Source organism: Citrus sinensis, chromosome 8 (genome assembly GCF_022201045.2).
Source record: "Citrus sinensis cultivar Valencia sweet orange chromosome 8, DVS_A1.0, whole genome shotgun sequence".
Taxonomy (NCBI): domain Eukaryota; kingdom Viridiplantae; phylum Streptophyta; class Magnoliopsida; order Sapindales; family Rutaceae; genus Citrus; species Citrus sinensis.
In genome coordinates, this window is record NC_068563.1 from 5,282,953 (window position 1) to 5,298,707 (window position 15,755).

The window sequence follows — 15,755 nt, forward strand, 5'->3', positions numbered from 1 at the left end:
GAATTTTTTATTGTAACAGTTTATGTGAATTCAAAAAATTGGTAACAACTTTTACAATTATTTTTAGCTGTTATTCACGTTTTTTTTTTTAATTCAATTTTGAAATCAATTCGTTAAATTGATTTGGCTGTTATAACAATTAATTAAAATGTATTGAATTCGAAAATTCAATACAAAAGCTATTACATCCTCCCTTGAGTATAAAAAGGCACCTTCACTTCTGTTTTTTCCACTTGCAAAAACGAGCAAAAAGCACACTTATTTTCCCTTCATTCTTCTTCGTCTTTCTCTGATCGAGTTCACTGTTGTGGTTCGCCGGAATTTCCAGCCTGTGCTTGACTAGAAGTTCGTACCCGTTGCATCCTGGGAAACAGATACCATTAGACCTTAAGCACTCCGAATAGGTGGTGTTGAGTACATAAAGGCACCAGGTCGGCCATGCTACTGGTTCCGCCCCGGCACGGATCTTTTCAGCTATATGGTACGAGCAGAACACGGGGTTAAACAGGAGCCGACCCGAGATGAATGCGACCAGGAAAACATACCGACCAGAAGTATACGCCGAGCCGATACTCATCCCCAGGAAAGCGGGAACACGATCTCACAAAATCGCGGTAGTTGCGCTTCTCCCAGAACGGTTGAAGGACATGCGAGATCCACGTTTGCCCACAATCTAACAGTTAGAGTCCCATGAGGGGCTACCACCACCCGAAAAAGGAGGGATAAGGGGCAAACGGAAAACGTGGGACAAAGGGCGGCTATAAAAGAGAAAGACATCGAAGAAGACGGGGACAGAAAAAATGGAGAGAGGGGAAACGCTGCCAAATTGCAACCAGGCCATTTCCTTACAAATTTCTTAAATCCATATTACGCTGTTTTCCCGTAAACACCTTGTGCTAACTTAGGCATCGGAGGGTTTACGCCGGCAAAACCACCGGCGTCTCTGATCCGTTTTTGCTGAACGCAGGTCTAGTGAGAGAGGGAAGGACGATTCCAACCCCAGTGGTTCGAGTGACAGTTGATAACACAAACGTTGGTGACAGAATCTGGTCGGTCCAAGGGCGAGCAGATTTCAGCATCAACATTTTGGCGTCGTCTGTGGGGAGCTGAATAAAAAGCTACCACCAAATTAGTAAGTACCGGAGAAGCAGCGAGCAATTGGATATGGATGCGTCAAGAAAGGATATTTTAAGGGAGGACAATGAAACGGTGGAGACAATTACTCTCCGGGAGATTGCAAATGAAGCCCGAGAGAGGATGATGCAAAATAGACTGGAGCGGATGGAGAAACAAATGGAGACTCTCGCGGCCGTATTGTTTGAGCTGAGGGACGAGCGGTGAAAGAATTGTGAAACCCCCGTGGGAAGAGATGGAATTGGAGCAGAACCCAACCTCCGGGGGCGTAGGGTCGGGGAAATCCCTCCGCCCGCAGACTAACCTAACGGAGTGCATCCCCACCGAAGTACTGGTCGGGTCCCAGGGGAATACGTGGATGAAGGGAGAGACCAAATTCGCCCCGGACGGGTACTGGAAATAAATGGCCGAGGGGCCAGTGTTGATGAGGGAGAGCTCAGACAGCGGTTGCAGAACGTCGAGCAGGAGCGTGATCAGATAGCTGCACGTGATCCTGATCGTGCTGTAGAATTGGAGGGGTAGGTGCGCAGATTGGCGCAGGTGATAGAGGAGATGCAGGGCAAGAGGAAACCCCCGAACTGGAGGATAATGCTAGATGAAGAATCCCCGTTATCAATTGAGATCATGAGCACCATAATCCCAAGAGATTTCCGCTTCCCTAACCTCAAATACTCCGGGCGAAGTGACCCGTTGGTGCACATTGAGCGTTTCAACGACATGACGGGTGTGCAGGGGCTGACACCAGCTCAGAGATGCAGGGTGTTCCCGTTGACACTAGAGGGACGAGCCCGAGAATGGTACCGCAAGCTGCCCCGAGGAGGAATAAAGGGGTATGAGCAGATGTGCCAGGAGTTGGCCGAGCAGTTCCGAGGGGCGGTGGCCCCAGAGGATGACATGATGGAGCTGATGGGGATGAAGCAGGAGGAGCATGAATCCCTTCGCGATTTCGTAAAACGATATCACCGAGCCGTGCTGGATTTGTGAGCTTTTAATCACCCGCAGGCGTTGAGGGGATTAAAAGAAGGTGTAAGAATCGGCCGGTTGTGGTATAACTTAAGAAGCCCCCTCGTATAGAATTACTCGTCGGGGTATGAGCAGGCGAAACGAGATATAGAAATCGAAGAGGAAAAATCAGCAAGAATTAAAAGTGAACAGCTGGAAGAGCTGAGGCGAAGAGAACGAAGAGCCCCGAAAGGAAGCGGGTCGGAAAAGTGAACTGGAGAATCTTCGGGGATGGGCGGAATATCAGCTCGGTCTCGCCCTTACCCCATAGCTCAGAGAGCACAACAGTTCCAACACAGCCGGGCTCAACCTCCGCGCCCCCCGATCCCAAAGCGGCAGCGAGAATTCAGGTAGGTGACTGCCCACCCTTACCACCGCACTCCCAGAGAGGTAAACGCGACCAATTACAGGTCTGGCCGACCAGAGCAGTTACCGGCTATACCAGCCCGAAGTGACATCCATGATAGCCGAGCAGTTCAGTTGGTTGACCAGAGCGCGGCATATAGACGATATACTCCATTAAAAATCTCCATGGAGGAACTATATGAAAGGATCGAGGGACGAGGACTGCTGTATACTCCGGCCCCTATAACGAAACCCGCTCACCAGCGTGATAAGAGCAGGTTCTGCAAATTCCACAACATTCACGGTCATACTATCAGCCAATGCCGTGACCTAAGGATTCAGGTGGAGGATTTGGTGAGGAATCAGTACTTGGATGAGTACGTAGATGGAGTGTCCCCCGTCAGTGAGTCGCAATATTCACAGGATGAAGGAGTTGAAAGGGGTTTGGAACGAGAACAGCCGACTATCCAAGTTATAGCAGGAGGGCCAACATTGGCCGGGGATTCAAACAGAGCACGGAAGAACTATGGGAGGTATGCCGTGACTGGCAGAGAGGTGCTTCTAAATTTGCCAGCAACCAAGAAGGTAAGAGTGCGGCAAGTTCCCATCATGTGGACGGAGGATGACGAAGAGGGCATTTTGTATCCTCATGAGGATGCACTGGTGATTAAAGCATTGGTTGCTAGCACAGAATTGAGGCGAATACTGGTGGATACGGGCAGCTCAGTCGATATTCTGTTTAAGTCGGCCCTAGATGATATGGGGATTTCAGATTTAAAGCTGGAGCGGACAAACACATCATTAAAGGGATTTGGAGGTGGACGATTAACTCCCATGGGGGTCATTGAACTCCCAATTACTGTGGGGACAAAGCCCTTTGAAAGAACGATGATGCTGGACTTTGTCGTGGTAGAGGAAAAAAGTCCTTACCAGATGATATTGGGGAGACCCTTCATGAGGACAAGCCAAAGTGTAATGTCCACGCATTATCTGGCGTTGAAATATAGCATAAATGGAGTTGTGGGTGTAGTAAAGGGCGACCAGAGAATGGCCAGGAGCTGCTATGCTACAGCGGCCAAGGAAACGCTGCAGGTTACCTCTCTAGATAACCGAGGAGATTCGAGAAATGATCGCCAGGAACCTGTTGAGAAGCTGGAGGAAGTTGTTGTAAGCAACAGTGACCCTAGCAGAGTTGTTAAGGTCGGATCAGAATTGGGTGAAGTGTCTACAGTCCCATGCAGACATATTTGCCTGGTCTCATGAGGATATGCCAGGTATTGATCGCGGGATAGCTTGTCACAAGCTGGCGGTTAAGAAAGGGGTAAGGCCAGTGAGGCAGAAAAGGAGGTGCTTTAACCATGAAAGGTACGAGGCCATAAATGCCGAGGTGGAAAAGCTGCTGAAAGCAGGATTTATAAGGGAAGCTAAGTACCCGGAGTGGATTTCCAATGTGGTATTAGTAAAGAAGGCCAATGGGAAGTGGAGAATGTGTGTAGACTTCACGGACCTCAATAAGGCATGCCCGAAGGACAGCTTTTCCCTACCAAAAATAGATCAGCTGGTGGACTCAACCGCGGGTCATAGTCTGCTCAGTTTCATGGATGCCTTCTCCGGATACAACCAGATACCCATGAACGAGCAGGATGAGGAAAGCACCACATTTATAACTAACATGGGTTTGTTTTGTTACAGGGTGATGCCCTTTGGCCTGAAAAATGCAGGAGCTACCTATCAGAGGTTAGTGAACAAGGTCTTCAAACCATTGATCGGTCGCACTATGGAAGTATATGTGGACGATATGATCACCAAGTCAAGAGAACCGAAAGACCATGTGAAGCACTTGGAAGAGACTTTCGAATTGCTGAACAAAATGAAGCTGAACCCGGAGAAATGTGCATTTGGGGTCAGCTCGGGCAAATTTTTGGGATACCTGGTGAGCCATCGAGGTATTGAAGCCAACCCAGAAAAGATACGGGCGGTGATAGAAATGAGGTCCCCACGAATAGTTAAGGAGGTGCAGAGCCTTACGGGAAAGTTGGAAGCATTGAACCGATTCATTTCGCGAGCCACTGATAAATGTCACTATTTCTTCCAAGTCATAAAGAAAGGGAAGAAGATGGAATGGACACCAGAATGCGAGGGGGCATTTGGACAGCTGAAGGAATATCTAGCCCGCGCCCCGTTACTATCAACTCCGAGAGAGGGTGACCAGCTGCTCTTATACTTGGCAATCTCTAAGCAGGCTACCAGCTCGGTCTTAGTCAGGGAAGTAGAAGGGAAGCAACACCCGGTATACTACACAAGCAAGGCCCTGGTGGACGCAGAAACTAGATATCCACTAATGGAGAAGTGGGCGCTGGCTTTGATAACGGCAGCACGCAAACTCCGACCATACTTCCAAGCCCACCAGATCGTTGTGATGACTGACCAACCACTTCGGTAAGTACTTCAAAAATCAGATGCGTCTGGTCGGTTAGTAAAATGGTCCGTGGAGTTGAGCGAATATAACCTGTCCTACAGGCCCCGAGGAGCAATCAAGACCCAAGCCCTGGTAGATTTTATGGTGGACCGTGTTGAACCGGGGGAAAAGGTCCAAGAGGAGCAACCGGTAGAGCAAGAGGATTCAAAGGAGATATGACTGGTAATGGTTGACGGATCATGTAGTGAGCAAGGATCCGGAGCAGGAGTTGTAATACGGAGCCCAGAGGGAACCGAGATAACATATGCGGTGAAGTTCGAATTTCAGCTCACAAACAACCAAGCTGAATATGAGGCCTTTATCACCGGGCTCGGACTTGCACACGCTCTAAGAGCAGAGAGGGTAGAAATCCGAGCAGATTCCCAACTGGTGTGTAATCAGCTCAATGATCAGTTCTAAACAAGGGGAGAGAAGATGAGTCTTTATTTAAAGAAGGCCAAGCAGATGGTTGGGCTTTTCCAAGCAGTGGAGGTAAAGCAGATATCCCGGAATGAGAATTTCCGAGCCGATATGCTGGCTAGGATGGCAGCCTTTGCAGATCCCAAATTACCAAAGTCAGTTCCACTAGAGGTAAGGACCTCACCAAGTATTGAGGAAGAAGCAGAGGTGATGAGAGTAAGTATTGGAGAATCCTGGATAGACCCGATTCGCGCATATGTCCGCGATGGCGTTTTACCAGAGGACAAAAGGCAAGCAAGAAAATTAAAATGCCGAGCAGCAAGGTATACGCTACTGGATGGAGTGCTGTACCGCCGAGGGTTCACCTTGCCTCTTTTGAGATGTTTGGATGATGAGGAGGCGGATTATGTGCTGAGAGAGATTCATGAGGGAATATGCGGCAATCACTCGGGAGCAAGAACTTTAGCCTTCAAGGCACTCCGGCAAGGATACTTCTGGCCAACCATGCACCAGGATGCCAAAAGGATGGCCAAGAATTGTAAAACATGCCAAAGCTTCTCCGAGGTTCCTGCACAACCACCGGAGAAACTGACGGCTATGACATCCCCATGGCCTTTCGCTCAATGGGGAATCGACTTGATTGGTCCATTACCTAAGGGACGAGGAGCGGCGACACATGCAATCGTGGCAATAGACTACTTCACCAAGTGGGTGGAAGTAGGAGTCCTCAGCCAGATCACAGAGAGGAAGACAACAGATTTTATTTGGAAAAACATCATCTGCAGATATGGGATCCCCTACGCCATCATCACAGACAATGGGAGGCAATTTGACAACGGCAACTTCAGGGAATTTTGCCGAAACCTGGGGGTGGACCTAAAGTTCTGCACCCCCGCACACCCCCAGGCAAACGGGCAAGTGGAAACAGCCAACAAGGTGATAAAGAAGCTCCTAAAGACTAGATTGGGGGAGAAGAAGGGAGCTTGGGTTGACGAGCTACCAGGGGTACTGTGGGCCTACAGGACAACTCACAAAACCGCCACAGGAGAAACACCGTTCGCTTTAGCTTTTGGTCATGAGGCGGTAATCCCAGCAGAGATTGGAGTGGGGACACATAGAACGGAACATTTCGTTGAGGAGCAAAATGACGAGCAGATCTGCTTAAGCCTAAACCTGCTGGAGGAGAAAAGGGAAGGGGCCTCGCAGAAAGTGGCCCAATGTCAGCAAAGGGTCATGCGTTATTACAACAAGAATGTACGCGTAAGGCAGTTCCGAGCAGGAGATTGGGTACTTAGGAAAGTGAACCAGAACACCAGGAATCCTAACCATGGCGCTCTTGGCCTAAAGTGGGAAGGCCCATAATGAGTGATACGAGCCACTGGACCAGGAGCATATAAATTAACGTGCCAAGACGGACGAGACGTAAAGAGGTCATGGAACGCCGAACACCTGAAGAAGTATTTCCAGTAAGCAAAATGCTCTATTAAATCCTCACTCTGGCAAGTTATTTCTGTTACAATGCCTGATGGCCTGTCGCACATGCATATATTCTATGTTTTTGTAATACATTCAAATTTCAATAAAGATGAATTCAGCATGAAATCCCCCTGCTAGCAAGATCAATAAAAATTTCACTAAGACAAGTGCCACATCTGCTCGGTCAACGAAGACCAGCAGCTAAATTCTCGAAAGTTCACTAAGGCAAATGAGTGTCTGTTTCTGCTCGGTCAACGAAGACCAGCAGCTAAAGCTTCGAAAATTCTACTAAGGCAACAGAGTGCCTGTTTCCGCTCGGTTAATAAAGACCAGCAGCTAAAGCTTCGAAAATTCTACTAAGGTAACAGAGTGCCTGTTTCTGCTCGGTCAACGAAGACCAGCAGCTAAAGCTTCGAAAATTCTACTAAGGCAACAGAGTGCCTGTTTCTGCTCGGTCAACGAAGACCAGCAGCTAAACCTTCGAAAATTCTACTAAGGCAACAGAGTGCCTGTTTCTGCTCGATCAACGAAGACCAGCAGCTAAACCTTCGAAAATTCTACTAAGGCAACAGAGTGCCTGTTTCTGCTCGGTCAACGAAGACCAGCAGCTAAAGCTTCGAAAATTCTACTAAGGCAACAAAGTGCATGTTTCTGCTCGGTCAACGAAGACCAGCAGCTAAAGGTTTGAAAATTCTACTAAGGCAACAGAGTGCCTGTTTCTGCTCGGTCAACGAAGACCAGCAGCTAAAGCTTCGAAAATTCTACTAAGGCAACAGAGTGCCTGTTTCTGCTCGGTCAACGAAGACCAGCAGCTAAAGCTTCGAAAATTATACTAAGGCAACAGAGTGCCTGTTTCTGCTCGGTCAACGAAGACCAGCAGCTAAAGCTTTGAAAATTCTACTAAGGCAACAGAGTGCCTGTTTCTGCTCGGTCAACGAAGACCAGCAGCTAAAACTTTGAAAATTCTACTAAGGCAACAGAGTGCCTTTTTCTGCTCGGTCAACGAAGACCAGCAGCTAAACCTTCGGAAATTCTACTAAGGCAACAAAGTGCATGTTTCTGCTCGGTCAACGAAGACCAGCAGCTAAAGCTTCGAAAATTCTACTAAGGCAACAGAGTGCCTGTTTCTGCTCGGTCAACGAAGACCAGCAGCTAAAGCTTCGAAAATTATACTAAGGCAACAGAGTGCCTGTTTCTGCTCGGTCAACGAAGACCAGCAGCTAAAGCTTTGAAAATTCTACTAAGGCAACAGAGTGCCTGTTTCTGCTCGGTCAACGAAGACCAGCAGCTAAAGCTTCGAAAATTCTACTAAGGCAACAAAGTGCATGTTTCTGCTCGGTCAACGAAGACCAGCAGCTAAAGGTTTGAAAATTCTACTAAGGCAACAGAGTGCCTGTTTCTGCTCGGTCAACGAAGACCAGCAGCTAAAGCTTCGAAAATTCTACTAAGGCAACAGAGTGCCTGTTTCTGCTCGGTCAACGAAGACCAGCAGCTAAAGCTTCGAAAATTATACTAAGGCAACAGAGTGCCTGTTTCTGCTCGGTCAACGAAGACCAGCAGCTAAAGCTTTGAAAATTCTACTAAGGCAACAGAGTGCCTGTTTCTGCTCGGTCAACGAAGACCAGCAGCTAAAACTTTGAAAATTCTACTAAGGCAACAGAGTGCCTTTTTCTGCTCGGTCAACGAAGACCAGCAGCTAAACCTTCGGAAATTCTACTAAGGCAACAAAGTGCATGTTTCTGCTCGGTCAACGAAGACCAGCAGCTAAAGCTTCGAAAATTCTACTAAGGCAACAGAGTGCCTGTTTCTGCTCGGTCAACGAAGACCAGCAGCTAAAGCTTCGAAAATTATACTAAGGCAACAGAGTGCCTGTTTCTGCTCGGTCAACGAAGACCAGCAGCTAAAGCTTTGAAAATTCTACTAAGGCAACAGAGTGCCTGTTTCTGCTCGGTCAACGAAGACCAGCAGCTAAAACTTTGAAAATTCTACTAAGGCAACAGAGTGCCTTTTTCTGCTCGGTCAACGAAGACCAGCAGCTAAACCTTCGGAAATTCTACTAAGGCAACAAAGTGCCTGTTTCTGCTCGGTCAACGAAGACCAGCAGCTAAAGCTTCGGAAATTCTACTAAGGCAAGAGAGTGCCTATTTCTGCTCGGTCAACAAAGACCAGCAGCTAAAACTTCAAAAATTCTACTAAGGCAACAGAGTGCCTGTTTCTGCTCGGTCAACGAAGACCAGCAGCTAAAGCTTCGAAAATTCTACTAAGGCAACAAAGTGCATGTTTCTGCTCGGTCAACGAAGACCAGCAGCTAAAGCTTCGAAAATTCTACTAAGGCAACAGAGTGCCTGTTTCTGCTCGGTCAACGAAGACCAGCAGCTAAAGCTTCGAAAATTCTACTAAGGCAACAGAGTGCCTGTTTCTGCTCGGTCAACGAAGACCAGCAGCTAAAGCTTCGAAAATTCTACTAAGGCAACAGAGTGCCTGTTTCTGCTCGGTCAAGGAAGACCAGCAGCTAAAACTTTGAAAATTCTACTAAGGCAACAAAGTGCCTGTTTCTGCTCGGTCAACGAAGACCAGCAGCTAAAGCTTTGAAAATTCTACTAAGGCAACAAAGTGCCTGTTCCTGCTTGGTCAACGAAAGACCAGCAGCTAATTCTGCGAGAAGTTTACTAAGGCAAGTAAATACCTACACCTACTCGGTCCACTAAGGAACCAGCAGGCAAGATCAGATAAGTTGTGCAATTATTTTGCAGAAACAGTTTATGAGTAGACATTAGACAAGGTAGCCAATAAAGAGCATCTGAAAATTTATTAATGTTCAGTTGGTTACAAAACTAATGAAAATCTAAAGTCTATACAAAAATAGACCTAAGGATTATGAGGGTCAACGGCTTCAGCAGGTGAAGGATCAGTTGTCCCAGGAGGTGGAGGATCAGCAATACTGGGAGGAGGCAGCATGGATCCTTGTCCCATTTCAAAAGCACGTCCCCCAACTCCCCCCTCGTGCACCTCATCTAAAGGAGCCTCCACCTGATTCTGCTCACCTTGCTCCTTATCTCCCTGGCCGACCCCAGCCATGTACCTCTCCACTCCAGCCTCCAGCTTGCTCATGTCCAGCTCGGGATATTCTTCCTTAAGCACAGACATGATGCACTTATAGGAGAAGGCAACCCCAGAGTCATACTCGGCATCCAGCCGATCGTCCACATCAGCGGATTTGCCTTTCTCCTCAGCCAGCTGCTCACCCAAGGATTTGATTTCCCCCTCAAGGGCAGCCCTCAGAGTATCCCTTTCAATTTGAGTAGCCTGAAGATCAGATCTCAGGTCACCTAACTCGCCCTCAAGCTTGGAGGAAGTGGACTCAGCAACAGCAACTTTCTCCTCAAGCTCCGTAAGCTGTTTGTTCAGCTCGGCCAGTTTCTCCTTGGAGCGGTCAGCAGATTCAACTTTCTTTTTCAACTCTTGGTTATCAGCCTGGAGTTTCTTCTCATGACGAGCGGACCAGGTCTTGTAGCACATGACCATTGTGGCCAGCCTGAAGGAGACTCTCTGAACAGAAGCGGCCAACTCGGAGAGGCTCATGCTCTCGATGTCCTTCACCATCTTGGGCCCAACCGACTTTTTATAATCCTTCTGATATGGGCTTAGGTAGTCACCTTGATCCCGAGATGGAAGAGGAGAAGATCGGTCCCCAGACTGCAAGCTGGCCTCAGGATTCTTGTCGGAGGTTTTCTCCCCACCACTCTTACGAGGTGGAGGAGGGGGCAGAGCAGGAACAAGGGCCTTGGAAGGACCGACGCTGGGTTTCTTCGGAGGAGGGTTGCTGGAGTTACTCGGGCCCCGACCACGCTTCCTGCTCATCGCGCTGAGGATCTTGTTATCCATCCCGGCAGCTATGTCCACTAAGCCCGAGCCGACCAAACTTGTTGGTGACAGGAGGTCTTGGCAGGTAGACGCATTCAAGAGAGCAGTTTCCACCTGAAGCAAGGGTCGATCTTCAAGCCCCCCGATCAAACCCCATGACTCTGAAATAACAAATAAGGTTAAAGAACCCAATAAGTGGCAATTCGAAAAAGAATACAGGCAAAAAATGAACGACCTGGGGTGACAAACTGCGTTGGTAGGTAAAGATCACCACTCAACGAACGAAGTGCTGAACACCATTTTCCCCCAGCAAAGAAGAATTTGTTCTTCCAATTCTTGCACGAGGAGGGGAAACCGGTGATCGACTTTCTCTTCGCAGAACTGGACATGAAGTAGTACCAGCCCGCCTCCCTTGGGCTGCTCCGCAGCTGATACAAATGCTTTACTTCAACAAGGGAAGGCTCCTCCAACCCGCACCTCTCCCACAACACAAACATAGCCGATAGAACCCTCCACCCGTTCGGGTGTAGCTGACCTGGGGCCAGATGCATACCTCCCAATATCTTGGCAAAATAACGCTGAAGGGGCAGCCGAGCTCCTAGTTTAAAACTCTCTAAGTGCATCGTCACATACCCCCGCGGAGGCCGACTAGGAACGTCACCATTCCCAGAGACTACAAGAAGAACATCGTTGGGGATGTTGTAGAGATTCCTAAGTTTAAATAGATAAGTGGGGGTGGAGGCACAAGCCATGAAATCAATAGGGTAGGAATCAGCCTCCACCCTATGGCCTAGGTTCCTTTTCTGATCAGGTCTTCTCGGTCCGGAACTGCTCCCCTCACCATCACTAACTCCTTCAGAGACCCCAACCCCACCAGAACTGTGATTCTCACCAGAGCCCGACGCAGGTCCACCTCTATTCCCTATAAGCTCTAGTTCGGGGGAAGGAGAGATAACCAAAGGGCGTGGGTATTCAAGAGTATCCATGCCATGGGAAGGACCTACACTACTGGAGGGGCCTAAGTAATCAGTGGGTATTGGCACATTGAGGCCTGAGTCCCCTGACTCTTCATCACCCTCATCAACAATTAACTTCCTCTTCCGATTTGACATACCGGAATCCCCAAAAAAAAAACAGAGAAAACTCGAGTATATGGACACAAAGAAGGCAACACAGAACCCAATCAATAACAACCAGAGGAAAAGGTTAAAGACTATACCTGGAATAGACTGACACTGATAGCGCTGCCGTGACAGAGAAAACACCCGGCAAATGGATACTCCGGACGCTGGAAGTGTGAGCAAAGTTCAGAGAAAATTTGGTTGACGGCGGAGAAACGAATAGCAAGATGATGATGACTCCAGTCTAGGGATTTGAAACAAAAAGGGGAAAATGGAAGCATTTAAGTGATGAGATATGCCAGCTCACCCCCCCATATATCGAGGACGGATAGCCCGTCGTTTCAAATTTCACCAAATTTCAACCAGATTCTGAAATCAGTTTCTACTCTTAACTCATTTCACTCGCCAGACCAGAAACTGGGGGACTGGTGTTGAGTACATAAAGGCACCAGGTCGGCCATGCTACTGGTTCCGCCCCGGCACGGATCTTTTCAGCTATATGGTACGAGCAGAACACGGGGTTAAACAGGAGTCGACCCGAGATGAATGCGACCAGGAAAACATACCTACCAGAAGTATACGCCGAGCCGATACTCATCCCCAGGAAAGCGGGAACACGATCTCACAAAATCGCAGTAGTTGCGCTTCTCCCAGAACGGTTGAAGGACACGTGAGATCCACGTTTGCCCACAATCTAACAGTTAGAGTCCCATGAGGGGCTACCACCACCCGAAAAAGGAGGGATAAGGGGCAAACGGAAAACGTGGGACAAAGAGAAAGACATCGAAGAAGACGGGGACAGAAAAAATGGAGAGAGGGGAAACGCTGCCAAATTGCAACCAGGCCATTTCCTTACAAATTTCTTAAATCCATATTACGCTGTTTTCCCGTAAACACCTTGTGCTAACTTAGGCATCGGAGGGTTTACGCCAGCAAAACCACCGGCGTCTCTGATCCGTTTTTGCTGAACGCAGGTCTAGTGAGAGAGGGAAGGGCGATTCTAACCCCAGTGGTTCGAGTGACAGTTGATAACACAAACGTTGGTGACAGAATCTGGTCGGTCCAAGGGCGAGTAGATTTCAGCATCAACAGGTGGTAAATCTATTTTAAGGAGACTATTTTTGTGCAGGCCTCATGTTCCTTTTTTTTATTTCAATTCGGTTTCTTCTTCTTCTGTTCTTCATTTATTGTTTCCGATTGCTAGTTTACACTATTGTTTAAATTAGCTAACATATAATTTGTTATCTCACTGTTTGGTTTTCTTACAGTTTCCCCCTAAAAACCAAAAATTTTCAACAATTTTATCTCTTTTACGGAGTTGTCATATACATTCTCTTTCCACAGGGAATGGAGCTATCGCTGCCCAAAAAAATGTGTTGCCAGAAGAAAACACTGGATTCACTTTCTTCTGTGCTTAGTTATTATTGTCTTATTGGTTTCGAGTCTTGGAACTCACAGGATTCTGTGTGTATATATTATTCCATTTATGTATTTGTATATTACATTTCAAAAACTCAAATTAATTGATTTATTAAATCTCTAAAAGAGATTGATTACACACCTGAAATCAAAGACTCAGAAATGTATGCATCCCAGCGGCCAATTTCTTGGAACATTCTTGTTCTTCCTTCGAAGCAAACTAACAAAAGACTCCGTTGCACTAACTCATCAGTTCATGGAATTTTAAGAAGCTTAGATGGAAATAAGCCATGCGAAAAGCAAAACCAGCACGAAAGAAACAACACACCACGCCCAAATCCTTCTCTTTTTCTTCATTTGCTCCGCACAGAATAATCCATTTGTGCCACCATTGATGTAAGCACAGCGCTTTGCCACATTCTTTTCAATATCATTCATCTTCTCCTCTTGTGCCACCACCAACACAGCCGTGTCAAGCAACACGAGATGAAACTCTGTCAAGCTCCTCGGTATCTCCATCAAAGCCTCTTGCCTTTGCTGAGTCTGCATCGCCAAATCTTCTTTGTCTCGAAAACCTTCCCTTCCCCTTATGCATAAGGGAAATCTCCCAAAATCATCTTCTCTGTCACTTCCTCACTGGCTTCCTCTCCAATCATCTTGTAATACTTCATTTTAAGCCCTTCTTTGTAGTCTTTCAAAATATTTTCTATAGGGTGCGTTTGTCTCACTGCATTGTATTATGTTATATTGCATTATTTTAATGCTGGTGTATTGTATTATGTTGTATTGCATTAGAACTATATTATAATAATATTGTACAATGCTTGGTGCTACACTGTACTGTATTATTTTTTTAATTAATTTAAATTAAATATTATATTATATTATATTAATGTTTTATATTATATTAATATATTTAAATTGCATTAATATTTTATGTTATTATTTATATTATTATTAATTTTAAATTAATATTATTTAAATTTATTCATATTTAAATATTTTTATTAATCATAATAAGTTATAAATTTATTAATAAATTATAATGTAAAAATAAAAAAAATACTATTATTGAATGATAAATTATTTATTTATTAATTTATATTAATAATTATAATGTAAAAACAAATAAAATAAAAATATTATATTAAATTAAAAACTATATTTATTTTTTATTTTAGTATTATAATAATAATAAAGTTAAAAGCAAAAGTTAAAAGCAAAAGCAAAAAAAAAAAAAAAAAACAAAGCTAATGCGTCAACTGACGCATTAGCTAATCCCGACTCACAGTCGGGATTAAGTCGGGATTAACTAATGCGTCAGTTGACGCATTAGCCCCCCACCTCAATCCCTTGCAATTTTGTTCCAAACATGAGTTTGGTATTATTTTAATGTGAACAGTGTTATAATACACCATAATTAGGGATGGCAATGGGCACCGCCCGCAGCGGGTTTGCCATTACCAAACCCAAACCCGCACAAAATTTAAATTACCAAACTCACCCGCAACCCGCAGCGGGTTTTAATTTTTTTACAAAAACCCACCCGCAGCGGGTTTTAACAATTACCAAACCCGCAATGGTATTCGGCGGATTTTTTGCGGGTTTCCGTATTTAAAATCACACATGTTTAATATATAAATTTATAATAATAACCTCAAATTCCATATAACATACTTAATTTTATATTTAAATAATGTAAATGAAAAATTAAAATTTCCACATCAATTCAACACAAATTCTCAAATTTAAGTATAAATTACACAAATCCATTTAAAAAACACAAACTAGTATCTAAAAATAATAATTACATTTCATATTATCATTTAAAACAAACTCCAAGAGAATATATTCATTTCATTCACCACCATAAGCACCCATCCAACACAATGCCTATAATAATAATTAAGATTAATATTTTCAAATACTAATTCGAAGGAAAATGCATTTAGTTTTCTTTAGATTATGACTTTAGAATAGGATATAGGCCACATACACACATACACAACTTTGAGCCTTTGGCTATTTGATAATTTAATTAATGACATTATTTTCTTTATACATTTTTAGATTAAAATTAAATTAAAAATATTTGAAAAAAATATTGCGGGTTTGGTGGATATCCATGCGGGTATCCACCGGATATAAGGTTAATACCAAACCCACCCGCATCCATGTGCGGGTTTTAATTTATAATACTAAACTCGCCCGCAATGGGTAAAATTACCCGCAACAGGCGGATTTTGGCGGATGGATTTGGGCGGGTTTGCAGGTACAATTGCCATCCCTAACCATAATCACATGCACCCCAAACACACCCATAAGGAACTGAAAATCAAGCATCATCTCCCTTAACTTGGCTAGCAAGCCACTAGTCACGGAGACCCCAGTTCGATCAACAGGGCCCTCGCTTCTTTATAAGCCATAGGCACATTTCAATTTTCGATATTGGACTGATCAACTGATGCCGATCTAGCTTTAATGCTCTTTGCTTTTCAAAGTAATTCAATTCCAAT

The 15,755-nt window shown here is 45.3% G+C and overlaps 2 protein-coding genes across 2 annotated transcripts; one reads left to right on the forward strand and one right to left on the reverse strand.

Moving 5' to 3' along the window:
* Positions 1 to 2,667: 2,667 nt before the first annotated feature.
* LOC127899136 (uncharacterized) lies at positions 2,668 to 3,744 on the forward strand. The gene has a single exon (XM_052432112.1). It carries the CDS (start codon positions 2,668 to 2,670, stop codon positions 3,742 to 3,744), a length of 1,077 nt encoding a protein of 358 aa, XP_052288072.1.
* Positions 3,745 to 9,703: 5,959 nt separating this feature from the next.
* On the reverse strand, positions 9,704 to 11,811 carry LOC127899137 (uncharacterized). The gene is made up of 2 exons (XM_052432113.1): positions 10,935 to 11,811; positions 9,704 to 10,860 (listed from the first exon to the last, which is right to left on the reverse strand). Exons 1-2 carry the CDS (start codon positions 11,809 to 11,811, stop codon positions 9,704 to 9,706), a joined length of 2,034 nt encoding a protein of 677 aa, XP_052288073.1.
* Between the last annotated feature and the right edge of the window lie 3,944 nt (positions 11,812 to 15,755).